This window comes from Cnephaeus nilssonii (genome assembly GCF_951640355.1).
Source record: "Cnephaeus nilssonii genome assembly, chromosome: 14".
In the NCBI taxonomy this organism is placed as follows: Eukaryota; Metazoa; Chordata; class Mammalia; order Chiroptera; family Vespertilionidae; genus Cnephaeus; species Cnephaeus nilssonii.
Window position 1 is genome coordinate 1,233,468 of NC_137085.1, and position 24,605 is coordinate 1,258,072.

A 24,605-nucleotide genomic window follows, 5' to 3' on the forward strand; every position below is an offset into this window, starting at 1 on the left:
CCCAGCTCGGCCACCTGCCCTTGCCCCTGCCCTGCCTGCTGCGAGTCAGTTCTTTCAACCTCCCTGGCCCACGATCTCGCTGCCTTGGCTGACCTTGAATGACCCTGGGTCTGGACCAGAGGTGAGGAAAACCAGGTAATAATGGAACGTGTCCACTTGGAAGCCCCTTTTCAAACAAATGCAGGCCTAAACAGAAGCCGATTCAAACCACTCCGTGAGCTGCAGCAGTCGCTGAGGCGGAGCACCTCTGGGCAGCAGGGGCCTCTGTGCTGGCCTCCCCCGGCCTGGGAGGAGCGGGTGGACTCTCACCCTCCTCACTGCTTCCCTTGGGTTACAGGCCAAACCTAACTTCCCCCCAAATATGTTTATTGCGACGGAGGCTTTAAAAGACTAGTTTTCCTGCTGTCCTTAGGGAGGTTCCTGCCGTCACAACCACACACCAGCTCCAGGTGGCTCTCGTTCCCCGCCTGTGACGCCGAGCACGGCACTAGGACAGTCAACAGGCGCCACCCAAGCAAAGGGCTTTCCTGCCCCACAAGTGGGGGTGCCGCGTCACACCAGTATGATCATCTCCGCAACTCAATGCACGAACACGCAGTGTGGACGTCATGAGATGCCGCGTGGCAGGGCAGCGGCGGCCGGAGCACTTTTCACGCCCAGTGCACAGAACCGGCGTCCCGCGGGCAGTGCCCACCAGTTACTTCTGAACCCACAGAACCTGCCAGGGAGCTCGCAAGGAAAGACCGCTGGTCAAAGGGTTCAACCGTCTGAGCTCAAGCCTACCTGGTAGAGCGGGGCTGTGCCCGGGTCTGGTGGGTACGGAGAGGGGTACTGGGCCTGGTAGCCATCGTACGGGGGTCTGTAATAGTAGTAGGACGCCAAGTCCAGGGGCTGCGGCTGCATCCACTGCTGGCCCGGCGGCACGGCTGCCTGGCTCGAGCTGCTGGACACGGCCGATGCGCTGGAGGACGGAGGGGGCCGAGGCGGCGGCTGCTGACCCAGGTCAGCGGGAGCCGGACTGGCAGGTGACTGGGCCGCGTTCTGGGGCTGTCCCGGTGCTGGGCTTTCTGGGTTTGAGGGTTCTAAAGGCGCTGCTGTGGGCCCTGGTGGGGGAGGAGCTGGCTCCTGCTGGGCTCTCTCGGGGCCACGCTGGTTAGCAGCACCTTTTGTCACCTGCTGGTAGAAAGGGTCTGGGTTACGTACCCCAGGCCCAGGCTGACTAGGATGACTGGGGGTGGGGTGCTGAGCAGCAGCTGGGCCATCAGAATGGGACAGGCTACCCACTCTTACAGGATTGTCCAAGGTCCTACTTAAGGTGAAGTCTAGGGCTCCCGAAGTCTCTTCCCAATTCCGGGGGCGATTTGCCTTATTACTCTGAGGCCCCAAGGCGTCGCTTGAGGGCGCCACCAACAGGACGCCTGTGCTCCCAGCAGGGCTACGGACCAGCTCCGGCAGAGCGCCCTCGGCACTGTGACTCCTCTGACCTGGAAGCAAGTTCTTTGGAGCTGGGTGCGATGGTGGTTGAACCAGCAAATTAGCAGGCGGAGTGGAAACCATTTCAGAAAGAGCAGAAACGTGTGGGAAGTTACTTTGGGCAAGGCTGTTAGACAGGGGCGAGCAGGTGAGAGAGCTGGCTGGAACCCCAGGCAGAGGCACGGCTTCTCCAGAATCAGCCCCCACGGCCCGGCTGCTCACGGCAGATCTGTCCCCAGCCCGAGCATCTCTCCAGGACGGAGTCTTCTCAGTGGGATGGAACAAGGAAACAGGAAAAGGAAAGGGCTGAGCGATCAAGACTGGTTGAGTGTGCAAAGACTCAGTGGGCGGTGAGGACAACAGACTGGCATAACCAGAACTTGCCTGTGACAGAAGAGCCTCCTCTTCTCCCATCTTGGGAGGGTTCTCGAGGTTCTCAGAAGCACCAATGCCCTCACCACCTTGCAAAGGGGGGAGGCAGCCCGGCGGCCGGGCCCGCTGGCCGGACACCCCCTTGTCTGGAGGTTGAACCACTTCGGATGGCTGAGGTTTCCCGGGCACATGAAGTGCAGGAGCAGCAGGGGCCAGCAGGACGTTGCCCCCGAAGTCGGGCAGCTCGTTCTGCGCCCACAGAGTCGTGGCTGGGCTCTCACACTTCATGGTTCCCTGGGCCCGGGTCGAGGGCCTCTTCTCGGGTGTCGCGAGCACCGTCTCCAAGGGCGGGCCTCCAGGGTGCGGGAGCCGGTGACTGGCTTCTGCAGGCGAGGGAAGAGGCAGAGGACAGACCTGAGGTGGCAGGAGGGTCTCCATGTTGTCTGGTGGCTGCTCCAGGTTGGCAGGGCAGACGCTGGGCGGTGCGGCGGCTGGTCTGTGCTTCTGGCGGGCATGGGGCCCCCTCACCTCGCCCACCACATTGGCACGATCTGCCTCGACTGGTTTTACTCCAACTAAGTGGGACTTCACTGGTTCAAAGGAACTATTTGCACTTGTCTGAAATACCCCTGTAGGTTTGGGGGGGCTTGGGGTCAAGGACTGGGACAGGCTGTGGTGGTAATTCTGGCTCATGGTGGTCACATCTGTCTCGCCTCCCACAGGAGAAGAATCGATTTGCTTAAAAAAGCTCCCTGGAGCCTCCTCCTCGGGCTTGCCGACTTCCTGCTGGATGAAGGTGCCCAGGTCCTGGGGCCTGGCTGCACTGGAAGCGCTCCTGTGGCTCTTGCCGCTGTAACTGGACGACATGCTGTCAGACCGCACGGGGTGCAGCGGCGTGTCCAGGGCCTCGAGGTTTGAGCCCCCACCTCCTACGTGGCCTGTGACACTGAGCCTGGGGCCTGGGGGCCCAGGAAGAGGTGCATATCTGGGCTGATCGCCCGGGGAGGAGGCATCCACATTCGGGGGCTCACTGGGCAGAACCTCCTGGTTCTGAGTGAACTCCAAGTTCTCCACATTCTCACAGTGTGTGCCGCCAGCGTCAGGAGTCCCTGCGCCCGCCGTGTCCCCCCACACGTCAGCAGCAGCACCCTTAGCGGCTGGCTGACCGAGCTGCGTGCCTGCAGACTGAGGGCAGTAAGGCTGCGTGTCTCCTCCCGGCTGGGCGGTCTCGCTGCGGGAGGCTCTGCGGAAGGCATGGTAGACGCCGCCTGCACCCCCGGGGGCCGGAGGAGGGCCCAGGCCAGGGCTTGGGGAGAAACCGTCAAAGTAAGACTGAGCCGTGGGGCCTGTGTTTTCCGAGGAAAGGGTCTCCTCATTCTCCATCTCCCCGCCTCGGAAAAACATGGAGAGCGTGCCCGAGTCTGCTTCCGGCAGGGCGCGGCTGGCCCTGGCCCCCAGAGGGCAGTGCAAATGGCTTTCCGGGGTGCTGCCCTGAGCGGAGGGGCTCCCGAGAGCAGAGTGTGGCCCCTGCTCGTGACTGGCTCCGGGACCGGGCCTGACCCCCTGGCCTGCCCCGGCACTCCCCGCTCTGAAACTCTGCCTGGACGCGCCTTCAGGATCAAAGGGACTCGCTGAGTGGTTCCCACTTTGCAGGGAGGCTGCCCCGTCTCTCCCGTCAGCCGAAGGTCCTGGGGCGGGAGGGTGGTGCTGTTCGTGGGCAGGCCCCTGTGGCGGGCTGGACAGAGCGGGGACGCGGGAGACGCTGGAGGCCTGCGGTGCTGCACTGGCAACAGGGCCTTCTGGGCGGGGCCAATAGTGACCTGAGGGCTGCGGGCCGCCCTGGGCCGGCCCCCACTGCCCGGGCATCTGCGGCCGAGGCTGCGGGAAGAAAGGGGGCGCTGTGGGTGCCGCAGCGCTGTCGTGAGGGTGCTGGCCACTCGGGGGCCTGTCAGGCCCAGGCAGGCTCCCAGGTGGCGGGCCACCATGAGCACCGCTGGCGCCCCCTCCCGGCAGGCCCTGAGCCTGGATCTCGTGCTCTGAGCTGGAAGGGGCCAACACACTGGAAAACGGACTTGCCGCTGGCCGGGGCTGCGACAGAGGTCTCGGCAGAGGCTCGCGGAGTCCTTGGGAGCTGTCCCCAGCATTTGTGTGCGGCACAGGCAGACCCGGGTGCTGAAGAAACGCTGGTGGGGCCGCGCCCAGCAAAACAGGTGGGCTGCTTTTGGACGAGCTGCCCAACGAGGTGTTTTGAAGTGCCTGTCTACTAAAAGCAAACGGATCCGTTACCGGCTGCAGTGGGCAAGTTACCGCAGCCCCTGGTGCACTCGCGGCCGCCTGTCTCCTGTATGAACTGCCAGGCCAGAACATGCTTGGAGGGCTCCCAGCGGGAGGCGGCCCCACCACGTTGGGCGGGACAGCCTGCGGCGGCGGCTGCATGGCTGAGCTCCTGCACGATCAGATGCCACTTTCAGAGAGAAGCAGGATCCAGGTTATCCTTAATTTGAACTGAAAAAGAAAAAGAAAAATTGGCATAAAGTTCACATATTCAAAACCCTGGTTACAATCAGGAAAACTAAGAAAAAAGGACGTGACGGACAGTGACTTCATGTAGCTAAGTCCTGAGGGGTGCGTCTCTCCACCTCCACTCCCGTCTGGAACTGCGCCCTGCTCCGAGGGGAGAACCCTGGACGGAGCGGCTGCCGGCTGCGCCCCGACCTGCTGAGGGACTTCAGACGAGTCAGTCTCTTCTGGGACTCAGTTCTGTAACAACTAAGGACCCACCGATGCCGCTGCCTCCGTGATGCCCTCGCCAGGCGGGCAGGGCGAGCAGAGCCTGCCAGGCTGAGCTACTACCCAGGATGAGGCCACCTTTCCTGGAACCTGTCACCAGGTCCAGAGTCAGCCCCTCCACCAAGACTGCGCATCACACTTGCCATGAGGTAACCTTGAATCTCGAAGGAAACCAGAGTTTAAAATGGGCTCTCCCATGCAAGAGCATTACCAAGTGCACAGGAACACCAGCAGCAAAGCCAACCTCTAGGTGAGACACGCACTCCCCTCAGAGGCCTCACCCGCCTCGTACACGCCCGTGTTTGCACCAGCCTGGCTGTGCACCGACAGGAGCCAGATCCTCTGAGTGCGGGGCCACGGCGGCCACAGAGCAGCTGTAAGTGACCCAGCGACAGGATCCAAACCTTTTCAGTAACAGGCCGAGTGTCCACAAGACTCCCACAGAAAGCAAAGGGACAAATCCTCTGAACAGTGCCTCCCGCTGTTTGTTTTTGAACAAGACACACTAAGTACAATCTTGAACAGTTAACTTGTATTTTTCAGACAAAAATCCAAGTTCTGTCTCTTTAGGAAGCCCTTCTGTGAGTCGGTCCCTCTCGCCCTCACCAGCAGACTGAGCTTAGCAATCACAGAGAAAGCGAGCACGACGAGAAATGGCACAGCGCTGGGGTTTCCGCCACGTTTCTGCAGACCGCAATGTTCTTGTTCTGGTAATCTTTCTGATACTCAGGTAAAAGGAAAAACTGTGAGTGCGCTTTAAGTAAAGCCATTCACAAATAAACGTTCCTGTCCCTGCCTGAAAACGAGCCCCAGGAATCTATTAGCTCACCACCCTGCTGCCCACCCCTGCTGTCCGAGGCCAGTGGGAGCCCTCTCTGTTGACAAGCATTTGAGGCGCACTCAGATTTAACGGACGATATTGGAACGGCACCGGAGACTTCATCTGGTTCTAAGCTGTCATCTTTAAAGTACATATTTTTTTATTGACTTCAGAGAGACAGGAGAGGGAGAGATAAAAACATTAAGGATGAGAGAGAATCACTGATCAGCTGCCTCCTGCATGCCCCACACTGGGATCGAGCCCGCAACCGTGCATGTGCCCTGACCGGGAATCGAACCCTGACCTCTTGGTTCATAGTTCAATGCTCAGCCACTGAGCCACGTCACCTGGGCTAAGCTGTCATTTTAAAGTATTTACAGCTCAGCTTCCTATGGACTGAGGGTAGAACCCTCAGAGTCTCTTCCCCTCGTCTGTGAAGCAAGCACCCAGGACGCCTCCCAGGACACAGCTTCCTCCCTGGAAGACCCTCCACCCGCCTAAGCAGCGTCAGAGAAAAAGGACAGAGCCCAGGCCTGGAGGACCTGCTGGTCAGGAGCCACTGTGGGCGCGAGGCCGGATCTGGGGGTGGCTCAGGCGCGCCACTTCTTTCCGCAGCGCAGCTTCCTCATCCACAACGGGAGAGAATTATGGCGATGACTTACCAGGTCCCTTCTGGGTGTGATCTTATGAAATTCTACTCGCAGAGGATTCTGGGATGCTCCAACCCCTGCCACTGTTTAGCAGGGAAATCTTATCACAATCTAAATCTCACAGGTTTATATTTGAAGGCTTTCCTTGCCGAAACTCTCAAAATTATCTTCTCAACTCCTGGACGCAGAACTGTTTTAGAAGCAAACACTGTCACTTCCCTACAAAGGAGCATCGCCTGTTCCCCCGCACACACAGCTGAGAACTTTCTAGCAATACACCAATTTCACTTGAAACCATCTGGAAGAATCTTATTCTTTTGATCTTTTTTCTCTCTTCACCAGCAAAACACAGCACAACTGCACATCACTTCTCTCCTGACTGTAGGGAACTCATTCAGTCCAGCAAACCATCCCGCAGCCTCCAGTCACCGCGCTTTAAAACGGTTTCAAAGACACCAGTTGATCTTAGGGATACTAGTACACTCTTCGTAAACTCAGCTCTTCCTTTCAACGGCCTCTATGGAAAGCACAACCCACTTTTAATGTAAGTTCCTGGCGCCTGAACTGAGCAGAGTTACAGCAACGAGGCCCCTCCCAGAGCGCCGCCCGCAGCCGTGTGTGCAAACCAGCAGGCCTGCCCGGGAGCACCCCCTCTCCGCCTCTGCCCACGAGCTCCCCCCCTGGGGCGCTTCCCCCCTGGGGCGTCCCTGCCGGGCGACCGGGCACTTGCCCCAGAGACACCGCAAACGCCAACCTCTCTACAGAATCAGCGCGTTCGGACGTTCAAAGAAAAAGAAGGTGGGGCCCGAACACGACTGAAAACGGCGAAAGACCCACAAGGGCGCTCGGAAGGATGTGTGTGAAAGTGTCCACACGGCCCCGAGAAGCCAGCCGCTCAGGACAGCTCTGCGGCTCCCGAGCCCCTGCTGCTAAAGGTGAATGAGTCACGAGGACCAAGAAACACGCGGCTTTGCCTCTTGTCTTATCTTTGTGCGATAGCAGCGCTCAGGTCGCTCAGTAAGGGCTTGGGGGGGGGGGGGGGCTGCTGCAGGGAAGGTGGCTGTGCTCAAACCTACACAAACGTCACCCGGGACAGCTCTGACCCGGCTGGCTTCCGGCCACCCCGGGGGAAGGGAAACGCCTCTCTGGCGAACACCTGCCATCGTGATGCACTGAGGCACACTCTTAAAGCAACGCCTGCCAATCTCCAAGCCGTTCAAAGGGAAGCGGCAAAAGCGGACTTTAAATGGCTGCGGTGTCCAGACTCTGGACTGTCATCCTTCCACCACAAGAAGGGCCAAGCTGGCCACCCGTAACCTCTAACCCGGGGCGGGACACGCGAGCGCTCGCTCGGCCTCCGTTGCAACATCTTGGCCACCTGGCCGCGAAATGACCGGCTGCTCCGTGGATCCGAGGGAAACCCATCCCACAACGAGGACCCAGCAGCTCGGGCGCCTGGGGAGCAAAGGGCGCGCTGAGCAACGTCCTGGGTGTCTGCGCTCCACGACGCCGCAGGCCGGCCCCGCTTCCGGCCTCTCCAACCAGACCCCGCGCCCAGGCCGCCCGGCCAAGCCGAGGGTCCACACAGCCGAGCCGCCCGGCGCTGGCCCCGGGCCCGGCCGTACGTGTGGGGTCCGCGTCAGTCTGACCGGCGGGCAAGGAGGGGCGGGGGGCGGCAGGCGCGCGGCTCCCCGGCCCCGAGGGCGCCCACCCGCCCCGGCGACCCGCCGGCAGCACCCGGAGACGCACCGCCCGCTCGGGGCTGGGCCCGGCCCGTCCGACCGCCCGCCTCTCTCCGCCCCGACCCCGGCCCTTACCGGCGCGCCTCAGGGCGGCCGGGGCCCGCGCCGGCCCCCGCCCGGCTCCTCCGCAATCCGGGGTGCCAGCCCTTCAGGAGCCGCGGGCGGAAGCCGGCCCGGCAGTTAAGACGAGCGTAGATGCGGCCGCCGCTGCAGCCATCTTGGCACATCCGGCTCCGGTCGCCCGGGGCCGCCGCGCCGCCGACGTGTCCGGCCTCGACGTCAACGCGCGCCACGCCTGCCCGCCACGCCACCAGCCCCGCCCCTCGCAGCTGTTCTAACGCCCCGCCCCGCCCTCGCCCCGCCCTCGCCCCGCCCCTCCCATTAGGCCCGCCCCCAGGAGCTGCGCAGGTGACGCGACGCTCCGCCCCCTCGCCCGCCCCTCTCCGGCGTTCGGTCCTTCACCGCGCCTCCCGTCATTCCCTTCGCCACGCCCGACACTAACCCCGCCCCTCGCTCTCCACCTCCTTGGCCCCGCCCCAGCCTGCGTCCAATCCTTCACTGCCGCATCCCTTGGCCCCGCCCCCGACGGCGTCCAATCCTTCAACGCCCCATTCTTTAGTTCCGGCCCTTAGCCCCGCCCTCCGCCTCCTCCAGTTCTCCAACGCCCATCTTTGCGCCCCGCCTCTAGCCCACCTGCCTGAGAGGGCGCGCGGGGGGCCGCCCCTAAACGTCGCCCCGGTGACGCTGGCTCTGTCTCGCCGCCGCTGCTCGTTGTAGGATGTGTGAATAGTAGGGGCTCTCCAATCAGACTCGAAGGAAGAACCAGTCTTGAACGACTGATGCCAGCAGGTGCACCTGCCGAGAACTGCCTTCGGCTGAGCGGAGAACCCGAGCGGTGCTCTGGCGCAGGCGCGTTCTTCCAATTCGGTCGTTGGACTCGAAGGCTGGTAGTCTGGCGGGAGGCGACGGCGCATGCGCCGACCCGCGGCGGAGTGCGCGTGCGCACCTCAAGCCGCCGGTCGGTTGCCTGGTTACGGCTATCGCGTCTCCTGTTTCCAGTTCTGCCGGCGAAGCTGGTTTCGGTCCACACCTAGTTCTCGCGAAGCAATGCCGGTCCGTCTGCTCCACAGCGTCCTGGGACGGGCAGGCGCCGCCGGCCCCTAATCCACTGGCTGCGTCGAAGCCCCACTGCCCACCTGTGCGCGCCTCGGGGGTCGGTCGTCCTGTCGGCTCCCCGCCGCGCCGTCCGCCTAGCCCAGGCCCCATCCTCCCTGGGTCGGCGGCCACCTCCACCGGCCCCTGTGCGCGGGCCCCGTGCACACACTCCATCCTGTCCCGGCGTTGGGCGCGCAGCCCCCAGTTCCTCTCTTGCCTGCCTAATGCCCCTCGAGAGCCCAGCCGGGTCCCCTAAACCGCGGAGCCCCGTGGATGAAGGCTCCAACGGCTGAGTGGATATTTGTGTTGAATGAGCGCGACCCCCGAGGTACAGAACGACAGATTAAGCTGCTGGGCCTCGATCTCCTGCTCCTCCCCGCGGCTGCTGCCTTGTCCTGGCACCATCTGAGCCCTCCATGGAGGATATTAGGGAAGAAGGGGTGCTGCCATTTGTATCTCCCTTTTCCCGATGAGAAAAGGGAGACCGGACCCGCTCACCTGCACTCCTGCCTGGCAGGAAGGGTGGAAGGCAGGAAGGGTGGCGAGGGTACCTGTCTGACATCACCGATGGCCGAGCTCTCCGTGGGGGCTGCTGCCACTGCCACGGTGGCTGACACCCCCCACCTGGGGCGGGAAGGCACCCCGGTCAGCACTGGGACCCAGAGGCCGGGGAAGAAGGAAGGAGTGTGGTTGGGCTATTTGTTTGCTGTGACGCTGGCAAGAGAGCCGCCACGCTGTCAGAGCCCGGCGGGTGCGGGGAGTCTCAGGCCATCTGACGTGGCCACTCTGCTAAGCTAACATTTGCCTTGCCGAAGTGGAGCTCTCAGCCTGTCTCAGCACAGGGTTGGGGACTCCTGGTGGAACTCAGTGCCGGGCCCGTGCCCTTGGTCCGCTTCCTCCTGGTGGTCACGGTGCCTCGCAGCCGCTCTGTCCCCACAGACCGTGGGCAGAGGGGTGTCCCTCCGCCTGACAGGCTACACCTACCGTCCTGGGCGCTGAGGCTGGGGAGGGAGGGGGACCCACCCCGCTTAGCGGCCTGGAGAGAGGAAGGGCAGCCTCCACGAGACAGGGCTGGCTGAACGGTCTAGCCCAGTGGTCGGCAAACTCCTTGGTCAACAGAGCCAAATATCAACAGCACAACGATTGAAATTTCTTTGGAGAGCCAAGTTTTTTAAAGTTAAACTTCTTCTAACGCCACTTCTTCAAAATAGACTCGCCCAGGCCGTGGTATTTTGTGGAAGAGCCACACTCAAGGGGCCAAAGAGCCGCATGTGGCTCGCGAGCCGCGGTTTGCTGACCACTGGTCCAGGCGAAAGCACTGACTATGCCGGGCTCAGGCCCAAGACCTGGAGCCCAGACCCGCCCCTCTGTCGCTCCGAGGAGCCCAGTGGTGGCCCGGGTGGAATCTAACTTGGAGAGACCATGAGCTGCAGAAAAGGAAAGACTTCCGGGCCCCGGGGGCGGCGACGTTAAAGAGGAGCGTTGTGTTGGCTCCTGTGGGGTGACCTGAAGGAAAGCTGTGATCCCAAAGTTGACAGGCAAGGGCCTTGGGCTCTCTTCCCCTCCCCCCGCTCCCCCCTCCCTCCCACTAAGCCTTCCAACGGAGGCCGCCTCTGTTTCTCCGCTGTTTGTAGCCTTGGATGGGGGGAGGGTCCTGAGGCCCAAGGCCGAGCCATCCAGCCTGAGCCTCTGCTTTAAAGCCCAGCCCACTGCTGGAGGCCGTGTGGCCTTCGCCAGCTTCCCGAACCCCCCTCAGCATCAACCTGGGGGTCAGGAAAGATTGGCGTTCAGGCCAGGCCACGCACGTCAAACTCGCTGCCTGAACGAGGGCACGCGGCCCGCCCGCCACGAGTCTGACGTGCTTGGTGGGGCCAGAGGGGGCGCTGTGGATGCATTCCCTGGGACAGCAGGCAGGAGCTGGAACTGTGGGCAAGCTGGGAGGCAGGGTGAGGGTGGCTGCACCCGGGAGGGTGCTGCCGTGAGAGCCGCCGTTGTCCTGGATCACACTTCCTCCCTTTGCCCCCACTGTCCGCTCCTCAATGGACACGCCGCCCCTCCCCGAGGCCCCTGGGTAGGCGAGAACCAGCTGCAGAGTCATCGCTGAGCCAGAGGGCAAAGCTGTAGCCCCTCCCCCAAAGTCCCACGGCCGTTACTGTCCCCTCACCCAGCACGCAGGGCTGCACCCTTGCCAGGACAACGGGCAGAGGCCGTGCCAGAGAACCCGGCCGACCTTCCCACGGTTACGCCAGCCGGCCTCTCCCATCGGTCCGTCCGTCCGTCCAAGGAGACCGCCACCGAGCCCTGGGCGGGCTGGGCGGATCCTCCGTGGGCTCCACGCGCGAAGTACGCGCCGGAGTGCCAACAGCTCATAATAAATTCTGAGCACATGTTGAAATTATAATATTTTGGATATTTTGAGTTAAAATGTAGCAACTAGAAAGTGTGGCTCAGTGGTTGGGTGTTGACCCAAGCACCAAACACATGCCCGGCTTTCAGCTTCATCCCCAGTAGGGGGCGTGCAGGAGGCAGCCAATCAATGTTTCTCTCTCCCCCTCTCCTTTCCTAACCTCTATAATAAAAAATCAATAAAAACATTTTCTATTTTAAAAATCCCACGGTGGCTGGCATTGCATCTGCAGCGACAGTGTGGGCCTGGGCAGTGGGCACGGGGGCTTACTGGGCTTGCAGCCTCTCGGCTGTGGCGCTGGCTCTCTCCTGACCACCAGCCAGCCCGGTGGTCCTCAGAGGAGCCCTCGGGGTGGGGGTGGGGTGCCATCTCAGGCCACACACACACCCGCCCTGCACTCCCCCCCCCCGCCCCCCCCCCCCCCGCCCCGGCATGAAGCAGCTGCATTAACTGGTCTGTAGGTGGTTGTAGGGCAGGCCTGCTCCATGCCAGGCCCTCTGCTCGGCCCCCCGACCTGCACCTTCCATCCTGGGCGCTGAGGCTGGGGTGGAGGGGGACCCACCCACTTGGCGGCCTGGAGAGAGGACGGGCAGCCTCCACGAGACAGGGCTGGCCGGACGGTCCAGGAGAAGGCCTGCGGGGTCTCAGAAGGGGGTGAGCTGGCAGGGAGGGCTTCCTGAGGAGGTGAGAGCTCAGAGGCCGGGACAGAGAGGCAGGGGTGGGAGTCACCGGGTCCGGCGGGGGAGGGGGGCTGGGGTTAGTGTGTCCTGTGGATCTGAGCACCGGGCCCCTGTTGCTGGGCGGGGCCTGTGGTGGGCATCCAGGCCGCGTGTGAGGGGCGTGTGCAGGCCGGGCTGGGAGGCCGTCCCGGGCTCCTGGGGGCCCCCAGGAGCAAGTCCACACCAGGCACGTGAGCGCCGCAGCGGCTGGCTTGGCAGACGTCACCCTGTCCGAGGTGCGTTCGTGTGAGCGCGGCCCTCTCTCCGTGCAGCCTCTGGGCATGGCCGTGCCGGGGCCTTTCGGAATCGCTGTGCCAAGTACCAGGCATCTAAGTCATAAATAAGCGGCAGGGACAGGTGCCATCTGCACCCAGGGGCGCCACAGAGCTGCAGGCAGACCGCGTGGTGGCCCCTGAGCTTTAGGGGGTCCCCGGCCTCCTTCCACAAACTGTTCGCACACAGTCACGTGCCAGGCCCTGCTGGGACCCGGGGCGGTGGCTGCGGGTCAGACAGCCCTGGCCTTTACCCCTGCGGAGCGTGAACACCGGCCAGCGGCCAGGGCCTGGGTCTCCCCTGCAGGGGGGTGGGGTGGGGCCGTGACGGAAGGGGACGAGCATTTGTGGCCAAAGTTCACAAAACGTCTGCAGTATCTGGGACAGAAACCCGGAAAGCGGGGCTCGGCTGGGGGTTTGCAGTGCGGGCCCCTGCCGGCCCTGCAAGGGGTTTGACTTCTGGAAGCAAAGGAAGCTCCTGGGCTTTTCAGCCAGGACTGCCGCCATCCGCCAGGCCTCCCCGGCTCTCCGCAAGGCGCTAGCGAGAGCCAGGAGCTGGGGAGGTGTTCTTGGGGCCCCTCGGTGAGCAGCGAGGAGGCTGGGCTAGACTGGGGGGGCGGGGAGCTGACCCCCGATGACCCTCCTGCCAGCTGCGCCCGCAGCCCCCAGCCCAGCCCGGCATGGGCGCCGCACTCCAGCCCGGGGAACAGCAGCAGGGAAGGTGAGCGTCCTGAGCGCCGGCGGGGACTGGGTTAAGGCCGGGCTTGGCGGCTGGGGGGGGCGGGGGGCTGTGGTTCGGAAGAGAAAGGGCCCGGCGGCGCTGGAAGAGCGCCATCATCTGCAGGTTGCCAAGCGCCAGGCTGGCAGCGACCTTGGCAGGTTCCTCCCTGAGCAGGTTTCCTCGTCTGAAAAGCGACAGGCTGAGCGGCATAGGCCCTCCAGGCCCCCCAGTCCTCCACGGGAAGGTGACCCCTCAGCTGGTTATGAGAACATGGACCCGGGAGTCCCTGGGCCCGGGCTTGAATGCTGAACTCGGGGCAGTCACCGACCTCCCTGAGCCTCAGCTTCCTCGTCTGTCAAATGGGATCATGGCCGCGTTGCAGGAGGTGGCCCCGAGGGGCAGGTGCGGTGCTGACGTCAACGCTGAGACTCACCTGGCCAGGCGGAAGGCCCGTCGGGACCACCTGCTCGCCAAAGGCGCACTGGCGGGGCGCGGCCAGCAGGGGGCGGCAGACACCGCTTCTGAGTGGGCAGGCTGGGCCGGCAAGTCATTGCCCCGCTGGCTGGCGGCTCTGGGGAGCTGGCATCAGGGACGCCCAGGCTCCTTGGGGATCTGGGCCAGGGTTCTCCTCATTACCCCACTGCGCCCTCTGGGGGGCACTCATTTCTGGGGCCCCCAGGAATGGGGGCGGGGTGCTGAGAGCAGACGAGGACGCGGTGGGTGAGGAACGCGGCTTCCCGAGGCTCACACACCCCTAGTCAGCGGGCAGATGGGGTTCGGGCCCACCCAGTGACCTCACTTTACCTTAATCGCCTCCGGAAAGACCCCGCTCCCCACGCAGCCACGGGCCGAGGTGTCCTGGGAGCTGGATCTGGGAGCCCCAGGTCGGCCCGTCAGACGCTCCTAAGTCAGGGGTCTTGGCCGAGCTTCGCCCGCGGGAGCGTCTGAGTCTTCCCTGGGCGGCGCCTGGGGAGGGGCAGGGGTTCTCTGAGGGGGGACCCTGTTTCCGTTCCTCACACCTCGCCCTTGGCGGCCTGGCAGGAGGGGGGCGCGGCCAGGTGTCCAGCGCCCAGTTTCAACGCGGCATTGAGGCGCAGAGGGGGCGTCATCGCCTCTGCAGGGGCTCCATTAACTTGGGGGAGCAGAGAGGTCCCCAAGGCCAAGGTGGGAACCCCACACCCTGAATGGAAGTCTCGGAAGGCCTAACACTGTTAGTTCTTTCCTTTTTGAAATGAATTTGTTGAGGCAAAATCCGCAGAATCTAAAACCGGATGTTCAGGCAATTACAAACAGACCTGGAACGCCCTCACGCGGCCTGACGTGTCCGGCTGCCCGCCGCCCCCTCTCAAGGCCGCAAACACGGCGCTGTCTGTGCGCTCCTGGGGCTGGTTACAGCGCGACCGGGACACACGGAGGAGGTGGATGATACGGGGTGGCCCGCACGACGACGGACGAAGAAGTCCCAGGATCCGCGACTGCCGCTGGCCACCCAGGCGGCCGATGCCCTAGTCCCGTGGTCGGCAAACTGCGGCTCGCGAGCCACATGCGGCTCTTTGGCCCCTTGAGTGTGGCTCTTCCACAAAATACCACGGCCTGGGCGAGTCTACTTTGAGAAGTGGCGTTAGAAGAAGTTTAAGTTTAAAAAATTTGGCTCAACTGGGTCCCGGGTCCGGGTGAGGCCGTGGGCCCCTGGATCCGGGTGAGGCCACGTGCCCCTGGGTCCGGGGGAAGCTGGAGCCCGGGTCCGGGCAAGGCCGTGTGCCCCTGGATCCGGGTGAGGCTGGATCTCGGGCCTGGGAGAGGCCACGCGCCCCTGGGTCCGGGTGAGGCCACGCGCCCCTAGGTCCGGGTGAAGCTGAATCCTGGGTCTGGGCGAGGCCGTGTGCCCCTGGATCCGGGTGAGGCTGGGTCCCGGGTCCGGGTGAGGCCGTGGGCCCCTGGATCCGGGTGAAGCCGTGCCCCTGGGTCCGGCCGAGACCAAACCAGAGGGAGTCGGACCTGCATTACCACCATTTGTCCACCATCCAGAGCTGAGGGGTCAGTGCCGACATGTACTCATAAGGAACTGGTGGACATTGATATTGTGTCTCAAAAGAACTGTTGGTCCAGAAAGAAACTCACTACAGACTGATTCATTTGCCTGTCAGCATAACTATTATTGCTCGTCGCACATTCAATTCTTATAAGTATATCTCTAGTGACACATGATTTCGCTCATCTAGGGGAAATGATGAACAACATAGACTGATGAACAAGAACAGAACCAGAAACAAGGAGGCATCGATCGGACTATCGGGCCTCAGAGGGAGGATAGGGGAGGGTGGGGGGAGGGGGGAGAGACCAACCAAAGGACTTGTGTGCATGCATCTGAGCCTAACCAATGGTTAAGTTCAACAGAGGGTTGGGGCATCCGTGGGGAGGGGTGTGGGATGGGAATGGGGGGATGAGGACAAATATGTGACACCTTAATCAATAAAGAAATTTAAAAAACAAACAAACAAAAACAAAACAACAAAAAAACACAAAAACTATCAAAGTTTACTTTGTAAGGAAATTTCTTCTTGTAGGTGAGGAAGTTTCTTAAAGCTGATACTGTGAAAGGAATTAAATATTATATTGCCTTAAAAAAAAATTTGGCTCAAAAGAAATGTCAATTGTTCTCCTGTTGATATTTGGCTCTGCTGACCGATGAGTTTGCCGACCACGGCCCTAGTCCAAGTCCAGAGGCAGGAGAGACTGGTCCGATGGCCCCTGGCAGTCCGGCGGGAGGAGACCCCCTCTTCCTCGGCCTTTACTTCTATTTAGACCTTCACCTGCTTGGACGAGGCCCACCCAGAGGAGGGAGGGCCACCCGCTTTGCCCCGTCCCCCGGTTCGAAGGTGGACCTCGGCCAGACACTCTCACACTTGGTCGAATGGCTCAGCCAAGTTGACACAAAGTTCACCCCCCTGGGTGGATGGACCACACAGTCCCCCCAGCGCCGTCCGCCCCCCCCCCCCCCCCCGCCCGTCAGCTGATGGCACCGGGGCTGGGCCCGCCTCTCCGCTGACGTGACGGTGCTGCTGTGAACGCGGACTTGAGTCCGTTTTCACTTCTTCTGGGTGCACACCTAGGAGTGGGACTTTGGGGTGCTGAGAGCGCTTTGGGCAGAATCCAGGCTGAACCCGTCCCTCTGGAAGGCGGGCCACGTGACCTTATTCCATTCCCCGGAGCCTCTTGTCCCACCCTCGCATCACAGTGCCAGCACGTCGGACGGGCGGAGGCATCCAGACGCAGTGAGGAGCCCTGGCCTGTGTGGCTCCGTGGGTAGAGCATCCGCCTGCGGACGGAAGGGTCCCGGGTTCGATTCCAGTCTAGGCACCACCGTACCTCGGTTGCAGGCTCGATCCCCGGGCCTGACCGTGCGGGAGGCAACCAACCCATGTGTCTCTCTCCCATCGAGGTGCCTCCCTCTCTGACTCTCCCTCTCCCTTCCATTCGCTCTCAAAGTCAATGGAAAAACATCCTTGGGTGAAGATGAACAAAAACGACAAAGCACCAGGCCTTACTAATCTTTCAGAAACCCCAGAACCAAGACAAACGCGGTGAGGAGCTGGGCTCCCACGTGCGCTGGGGTGGGGAGGTCAGGGCAGGAGGCAGGGCCCTGCCGGAGGGGCCAGCCGATCCTGCCAACCTGCGTGGAGCCCACCTGCCAGGGCGAGGGCCGCAGCAGGAGGGAGAGGGAGGCCCAGGCACCTGGTCCCGCTCAGTGTTCCCAAGTAAGTGGTGCCCCCGAGCCAGCACCCCCTCGGGCTCTCAGAGCCTTCCCGCTCCGTCACCCCCCGGCACCCCTGCCTGCCACCCCAGCTTGGTCCGCGGTGCCTTCGCTCCTGTGGCCAATGGGGTGGGAGAACCCTCGGCCTCGTGTCACCCAGGCCCTGCTCTCTGCCGCGTCCCCACCCTCCCTGGGGCGGGGGGCGGGCTGGCCGGGCAGTTGGGGACTCTGGAAGTTCTGGACTCAGCAGGGCCACAGGCCAAGGCGGGCGTCTCTCCATCGCGCTCCTGTCAGAAGAGGCAGAGGGATTCGGGGTGCCTGTCCCTCCCTCCCTCCCTCCCCTCCCCCCCGGGAAGGGAGCCCACAGCATGGCCGCGTTTCGGGAAATCTGGGTGGCATCAGTGTCGTCTTTATTGCAAATCCGTTAACAAAAAAAAGATGAAAAAAATACATCATTTTCACCACCTACAGTTTTGCATGTAGTTAACTTTTACAAAAGATTCCATTTCCTGTAAACTACACTCTACCTTATAAAACAGTAAGAATCAACATCTTAAGATGCGTCCGGTCACACCCACAAGGGATGGTACAGCGTCGCCCCGGAGGAGCTGCCGAGGAGGCGGGCGCCCCCCTCTGGGGCTCAGGCTCGCTCGGGCGCTGCGGTGGCCGCGGCAGGTCAAGGCCCGGGGTGCGAGTGGGACCCGTTCCGACACCCCTCCTCAGCATGACCCCAACAGGCTTGTTCACTCAGATTTTTTAAACAAAATCCACCTTTAAAGTTATGTACAGACATTTATTTTGCCACAGGCTTATACTTGATATTGCAAGACTCTGCTCCTTCCCCGGGCGCACGACGCCCCCAAAAGCAGGAGGGGGCCCCAGAGCAGGCTCCTGTTATCCCCTGGGACCCACGGCCTCCGCCCACCCGGGCCGGACACAGCGGGATTTTCCCAAACTCGGTGTAGGGGGCTCTGAGCCGAGCCTCAGCCGGCGGCGCCAGCCCGCCTTCCGCGGGGCCTGGAAGCCGTGCGAGCGGCGGTGCCCGGGCGTCGGGCGGGGCGGCCCCGGCAGTGCCTTCCCCCACAAAAGGGGAGGATCCCTCCACGCGGGCCCAGGAGGGTGCCACGCCGCCACGCCTGACCTCTCCCAGTACGAGGCGCTGAAACGCCAGGGCCCGGGGAGCTTCCGGAAGGAACAAGACCGGGCAAGACCCACGCACGACTACGTAACACTGACCCTGGAACAAAGATTCATGATGGGTACCCCGAGAACAGGCTGTCAGAGCACGCTCTCAAAAAAACCACCGAAAAGCACCCACACGTATCACCCACATCCCTTCTCTCCTACTTGAGATGCAAATCACCCACGTGCCGGAGGCGTGGGGGTGCCTGCATCTCTAGACTCGGGGGGCGCGGGGTTTCCGGGGAATCACGCCGGCCCAGGCCCCCGGGAGAGCTTTTTGGACGACGCTGGCTCAAACCTCCCTGCTCCGACATTTCTTTTTTGGATTTTGAAAAAAGAAATCAATAAATAAGTAGCATGTATACACCGTAAATCTGTCTGTGTGTGTTACACACATGTAACCATCTTTTCCCGGCGGAGGGAAGTCATGGCTGAGAGCTACTCAGTTTCCTGGGAGAGAGTTCATGCCTGGTGCCTGAGAGCACGATACATATAAATAACAAGGCAGTGCTTCCACGTGAAATAGAAGAACATAAATAAATACTAAAAAAAGTTCACATCTCTGTCCTCTTCTTTTGTATAAAAACGTTTCTTAAAAAAAAAAAATAAGCTCCTTTGGTCGGCCCGGTGTCCATGGAGTGCCGGGCGAATGCCCCGGCAGGGCCTGGGGAAGGAAGGTGGCCCCGTGGCTGGGCCGTGTGGCCCCGTGGCCAGAAGCGTGGCTCCGTGGCCGGCTCTTTACTTGAACGCCTCCGGGATGTGGGCGATCTGGGACTGCGTGCTGGTGGGCGGGCTGGAGATGCCCTCGGACCAATCGGAGATGTTGGAGTGGGGGGACGAGCTGGACCACTGGTCGGGGGACTCGGGGGACGGGGTGAGGAAGGGGTGCTCGGGCACCTGCAGCTGGTGGCTGGGGGTGTTGTCCACGGGCGAGGAGGAGCAGCTGTGCTGGGAGGGCGGCGTCAGGAACTGGGCGGTGGCCATGGGCGGGCCCAGCGAGGACGGCAGCGCCGTGGGCAGGGCCTGGCTGTCCTGGGGCAGGATGGTGTGCGCCGCCAGGCCGGGCCCCAGCGGCTGCACGTCCGCCTGGCTCGGCTCCCCGCCCAGGAAGCTCCGGCCCAGGTGCCCGCCGGCGGCCGAGCTCACGCCCAGGTGCGGCTGGGGCGGCGGCAGGCTCTGCGGCTGCTGGATGCTCGGCGGCTGCTGCATCTGGAGGCTCTGCGGCGGCGGCGGCACCTGCTGGGCCTGGACCAGGTGGGGCTGGGTGGCCAGCCGCGTGCTGGGCAGGGCCTGGTAGCTGAGCATCTGGGACAGGGTGGAGGCAGACAGGCCGCCGTGCAGCGGGCCCATCACGCCGTGCTGGAGGGCGGGAGCCTGCGCGCTCAGCGAGCCGGGCGCCACGTTCCCGCGCAGGGGGTTGTACTGATTGGGCACCAGGCCGTTCTGCAGCCGGGACAGCCACTCACACTGGCCGTTCAAGCCCGTGGCCCCGCCCACGGTGAAATTCACAGCCCCGCTGCCGCCGGCGCCCAGGACCGGGCCGGCGCTGGAGGCCACGGGCAGGTGGGAGAGGCGTGGCGGCCCCGCCTCGAAGGCCAGCCGGCCACTCGCGCCCAGGGCTGCCATCTCGGGCTTGGCCGCCACGCCCAGGTGGCCCACGCCCAGGTGGGTGTCGGGCATGCCCGGCAGGTGGCTGAGGGGCACGGACGGAGACGGCTGGAAGGGGGAGGGCAGAAGGGGCGGCGAGGCCACGTCTGACAGGTAGCCGTGGGGCGACTCGAGCGAGTCCACGGGCGACAGCACGCTGGAGCTGTCCAGCAGGCAGGCCTTGCCGTCCTGCGCCTTCTTCCGCCGCGCTTTGAGGTCCCGGGCCTCCTTGCCGCCTGCCAGGCCCTTGGTGCTGGGCTTGCGTGCCTTCTTGCCCGGCACGGCCGGCTTGAGGTTGCCCAGGTAGCCGTTGGGCGAGCAGAGCGGGGGCGACAGGGTGGGCGCGCCGCCCAGGGCGCCGTGCAGCGGGGGGCTGCGCACCAGGCTGTGCTCGTCCAGCAGCCGCACGATGTCGTGGTGCATGCGCTCCTGCGCGATGTCGCGCGGCAGCCGGTCCATGTGGTCCGTGATGTCCCGGTTGGCGAAGTGGTCCAGCAGCACCTTGGCCGTCTCGTAGCTGCCCTCCCGGGCGGCCAGGAACAGGGGCGTCTCCTCCTGGGAACACGGCACAGACAGGGAGGGTGACCCTCCGCAGTGCCCCGCCACGGGGACCCGCGGTCCGACGTCCCACCCCGCGGGCCTCCTACCATTGCCTACCCTGACCGAGTCTCCTTCTTCTCTTTAAAAATATGTATTTACTGATTTCAGAGAGAAGAGAGGAGAGAGAGAGGAACATCAACGACGAGAGAGAATCGTCCATCGGTTGCCTCCTGCACACTCCCTAGGGGATCGAGCCTGCAACCTGGGCATATTCCTCGACTGGGAATCGAACCCTGACCTTCTGGTTCATAGGTTGATGCTCAACCACTGAGCACTCGGGCTGGGCTGATCAAGTCTTCTTAAAAACACAGCCTTACACGCACCTGAGCCGCCCAGAGCCGGTCTGCGGGACGACACGTTCTGAATCGGGAGGGTTTACCTTCGTGGGGGTCACAGACCCCGTGGGAATTCTAACTGTGGCCTCCCCCCGCCCCCAAAAGCTGCACAGACGCAAACGTGGCAGCATTTCAGGGGCTGGGGGTCTCAGAAGGGTAGGTACCGCCACCAGGGCAGGAGTCCGCATCCCGATGGTCCCCAAGTCATGCTGACGGCTCCGCCCCTTCGCCCCTCCCGGGGCCTCGGCTTTCTCATTTGCACAGTTGGCGTACCACGTGCCCCCCCAGAATGCCCCGCTGGGGGTGAAGCCTGAGGAGCCAGCCTGGCAATGGCCTGATGCCCTGTGCCCAGTCCCCGTGTCCATCAGCGCCCCCTAGTGCCCAACACTGCTGGTGCAGGTTCAGGACACCAGGGGGTCAGATTGGAGCGGGAGAAGCGTTTCTTGGCTGCGGAGGGAGACTGGCCGTGGTGGGTGAGAGGGTGGGTTCACCAGCAGGAAGGCAGCCACTCACGTTACCTCTGGGGCCACTCAGTCCCCGAGCCCACCCCACACCCTCCAGGGTTCCAGCTCAACCCACACTGTCTAGGCCACCCTGCCCTGCCCGGTGGCAGGGGGACAGAAGGTCAGGTCCAGGTCACGCCCTATACGAGGAACGATGCCTGCTGGGTGGCAGCGCTGTGCTTGGGAAGGCCCGGTGAGCACAGGTCGGTAAAGGAAGGGCTGCACCGAGCTATGGGGTCTGCGTCCAGCGTGTGCCAGTTCCCAGGGGCCTGGCCTGGGCCCCACGCCGCCCCCACGCCCCCACGCCCAGGGCCCCACGCCGCCCGCCCACCTTGTTGCTCTGCATGTCCTTGTTGGCCCCGTTCTTCAGGAGCACGAGGGCGGCCTCCACGTTGTTCACGGCGGCGGCCCAGTGCAGGGCGGACTTGCCTGTGAGGGTGGCAGAGGCCGAGGGTTGGTGGGGCGGAGCGGGGGCAGCGCCCGTCCCCGCGGCCCGCACGGCGCCCGGCTTACCCAGGTCATCCACGGCGTTGACGTCGGCGTGCGAGTTGATGAGGTCCTCCAGCATGCCCTCCACCGCCAGGCGCGCGGCCAGGATCAGCGGCGTGGTGCCGTCGTGCATGCGAGCGTCCAGGTCCGTGGCTCGGTTCCGGATCAGGATCTGGGCGACAGGGAAGGTCTCAGGCTGGGGAAGCGGAGCCCCAGGCCCTCTGGGGTCGGAGGAGGCCCGGCAAGACCGGAAGGTCATGACGTGAGAAGAAGGGGGGAGGGGCGGGGGGCGGACTCCGCTGGCGGCTGCTGAGGGCGTGGGGTCAGGCCGGGACGCAGGCGGTGCTGCCCACAGACCAGCCCCTTGGTGCCCGCACGTGGCCTTGGCGCAGAGGCCGAGCCACCCTCAGAACCGCTGAGCTCCGCCACCTCCAGCCCGGCTCGCGGACCCGGGGCAGCCCGTCAGATGCCGCCGCCCCAGGCCACCGGCCGGAAGGGCGACGGCTGTTGGCGGGCGGGTGGAAAGAGCTGGGCGCACGCAGCGAGCAGCACGGACCTGGTTCCCGCCAAGCGCCTGCGAGAGTGTGTCTCTGAGCGCCTAAGAGGCCGCCGCTGCACCCGCAGCCTGAGCCGGCCTGGGGCTCCCCGACATCGTCCCCTTTCACCTACGCTCATGCCCACCCTGTGCTTTCTGCAGGGAAATGGGCTGAAACGGTGAAAGCAGCCGCTCTGGGGTGACGGCCCGGGTTCTGCCCCTCCCACCTGCCCCTCCGTGCAGGGCAGGGCCTCCCAGAGCCGGGTCCCGCCCCGGGGGCCTGGCAGGCGGCTTACAGGAGCCTGTGCCAGGGACACCCCCGGAGACCCAGGCACCCAAACCCCTAACTCCCGCCCGACCCGGGCTTCTCAGCAAGGCCAGCTTCAGGGGTGCAGGCAGGAAGCGGCAGTCTCTGAGCCCTTCCCACGGCCACAGGCGGAGGAGCAAGGCGTGGGGGCCGCTGAGGTGGGCGGGGAGCCTGGCCGGGTCGGGGTGGGGAGGCCCCGCCGGTCCCTGGGGCTCCTGCCGGACCGTCCCCAGCCGGTTTCCCTGCGAGGATGACGCGTGGGGTTCGGCGCGCTCCCCGCCTGCCAGGCTAAGACACCAGCTACCCCTGCTTAGGCCACGCCTGGGGTCCGGGCTTCAGGGTCCAGGTGACCGGAGATGCCGGCCTGGCCCCGGGCAGTGGGCGGAGGGGGGGGGGGTTTCGGGGGGGGGTCGGGCGGCAGCTGCCCACCTGGAAGACGCCCTGTGCGTCGGCGGACACAGCCGCGTGCAGTGGGGTGCGGCCCATGTTGTCCTGGATGTTGGCGTCCGCGCTGGCCTCCAGCAGGCGCTTGGCCGCGTCGGAGCGCGAGTAGCGGGCTGCCAGGTGCAGGGCGGTCTCGCCGGTGCGGTCGGTCTGGTTGTGCAGGCTGGCGCCCTGGTAGATGAAGTCCGAGATGACGGCCGGGGCGTCCTCCTCCTCCTCGCTGTTGCCCGTCTCCAGGCCCCCTCCGCTGCAGGAGGCGATCATGAGGGGCGTGAAGCCGTCTGCAGGGGGGACAGGGGAGGGGGGTCAGGAAGGCCGGCCCGCAGCGGCCCTGGGCAGCGTGACGGTGCGCCTGGCCGGGGGACGGCCTGTGGGGACACGTGGCTCTGCACACGGGGCCTGGGTGCCACCAAACCAATCCGAGCTTCCCGAGGGGCAGAGCCACGTCCCGTGGCCACGCGACCTGTGGCAACAGACCTGCGCTCTGCTGACGACCTGTGAGAACTTCACCGACCCCCCCCCACCAGAAATGATGACGTGAAAATGCAGTCGGGGCCCAGCCCGCGGGGCTCAGGGTTGAGCGCCCACCTAGGAACCAGGGGTCACGGTTCGATTCCCAGTCAGGGCACAGGCCTGGGTTAGGGCTCAATCCCCAGTGTGGGGCGTGCAGGAGGCAGCCGGTCCATGATTCTCTCTCATCAGTGATGTTTCTCTCTCTCTCCTGTCCTCTCTCTAAAGTCAATAAAGACATATAAAAAAATTTTTTTTAAGTTCAACGGCATATGTCATTTAAAAAATACTTTTATGGATTTCAGAGAGGAAGGGAGAGCGAAAGATAGAAACTTCAACCATGAGAGAGAATCATGGATCGGCTGCCTCCTGCCCGCCCCACACTGGAGATCGAGCCCCCAACTCGGGCATGTGCCGTGACCGGAAATTGAACCGTGACCTCCTGGTCCATAGGTCAAGCACCGAGCCACGCCAGCCGGGCAAAACATATGAAAAATCTAAAAATAAAAACGCAGCCAGGAAACCAGCACCAGGTGCCTCAGGGGAAGCACTTCGGGGGAAGAGACCTATTTCCCGGGCAGAGTGGGCTGCAGGTCAGCCAGGAGGCGGCCGGGGGGACTGAGCGCCTCACCCTCCCACCCTTCAGAACATTGACCCGGGCTCAGGGGCGGGGGCGGGGGGGCTCAGAGGTGGGGGCGGGGGGGACTCAGGGGCGGAGGCGGGGGGCTCAGGGGTGGAGGCGGGGGGCTCAGGGGCGGGGGCGGGGGGCTCAGGGGTGGAGGCGGGGGACTCAGGGGCGGGGGAGCTCAGGGGGGGGCAGGGGGGGCTCAGGGGCGGGGGCAGGGGGGCTCAGAGGTGGGGGCGGGGGGGGCTCAGAGGTGGGGGCAGGGGGGCTCAGGCCGGGGAAGCGCAGGCTTCGGGCCGAGGGTGAGCCTGGCCGAGCGCACTCACCGGGCCCGCGGACATTGACGTCCATGCAGTCGGCGTCGGCCTCGCCCTGGGGCGGCGTGGGCGCCATGGCCGACACCCGCAGGTCCGCGGCGTCCAGGTGCTGCTGCGTCCACTGCCGGTGGTCCGTCTGGGCGTCCGGGTCGGGCAGCACCACCGGCTCCTCGAACTGCAGGCGGGGCCGAGCGGAGAGCCACGCCACGTCACGCCAGGCCGGCGGGCGGCAGGCG

At 63.9% G+C, this 24,605-nt stretch overlaps 2 protein-coding genes across 11 annotated transcripts in view; both read right to left on the bottom strand.

The window, feature by feature from the left end:
- Positions 1-8,801, bottom strand: part of SEC16A (SEC16 homolog A, endoplasmic reticulum export factor) — a 30,258-nt gene extending 21,457 nt beyond the window's left edge. For 2 of the 10 annotated variants that reach the window (XM_079790512.1, XM_079790507.1), the window contains exons 1-2: positions 7,923-8,127; positions 784-4,350 (exon numbers count right to left, since the gene is read on the bottom strand). In XM_079790512.1, coding sequence (XP_079646638.1) covers positions 784-4,281 — 3,498 coding nt within the window. In that variant the 5' untranslated portion in view covers positions 4,282-4,350; positions 7,923-8,127. Of the gene's footprint in view, positions 1-783; positions 4,351-7,922; positions 8,129-8,540 lie in introns of those variants that run through there. The other 8 variants (XM_079790515.1, XM_079790514.1, XM_079790513.1 and 5 more) reach the window with 8 other exon arrangements.
- Positions 8,802-18,637: 9,836 nt separating this feature from the next.
- NOTCH1 (notch receptor 1) overlaps positions 18,638-24,605 on the bottom strand; it is a 45,039-nt gene continuing 39,071 nt past the window's right edge. Inside the window, exons 30-34 of the mRNA XM_079790235.1 lie at positions 24,379-24,544; positions 22,903-23,198; positions 21,656-21,803; positions 21,474-21,571; positions 18,638-20,259 (exon numbers count right to left, since the gene is read on the bottom strand). Coding sequence (XP_079646361.1) covers positions 18,796-20,259; positions 21,474-21,571; positions 21,656-21,803; positions 22,903-23,198; positions 24,379-24,544 — 2,172 coding nt within the window. The 3' untranslated portion in view covers positions 18,638-18,795. The remainder of the gene's footprint in view (positions 20,260-21,473; positions 21,572-21,655; positions 21,804-22,902; positions 23,199-24,378; positions 24,545-24,605) is intronic.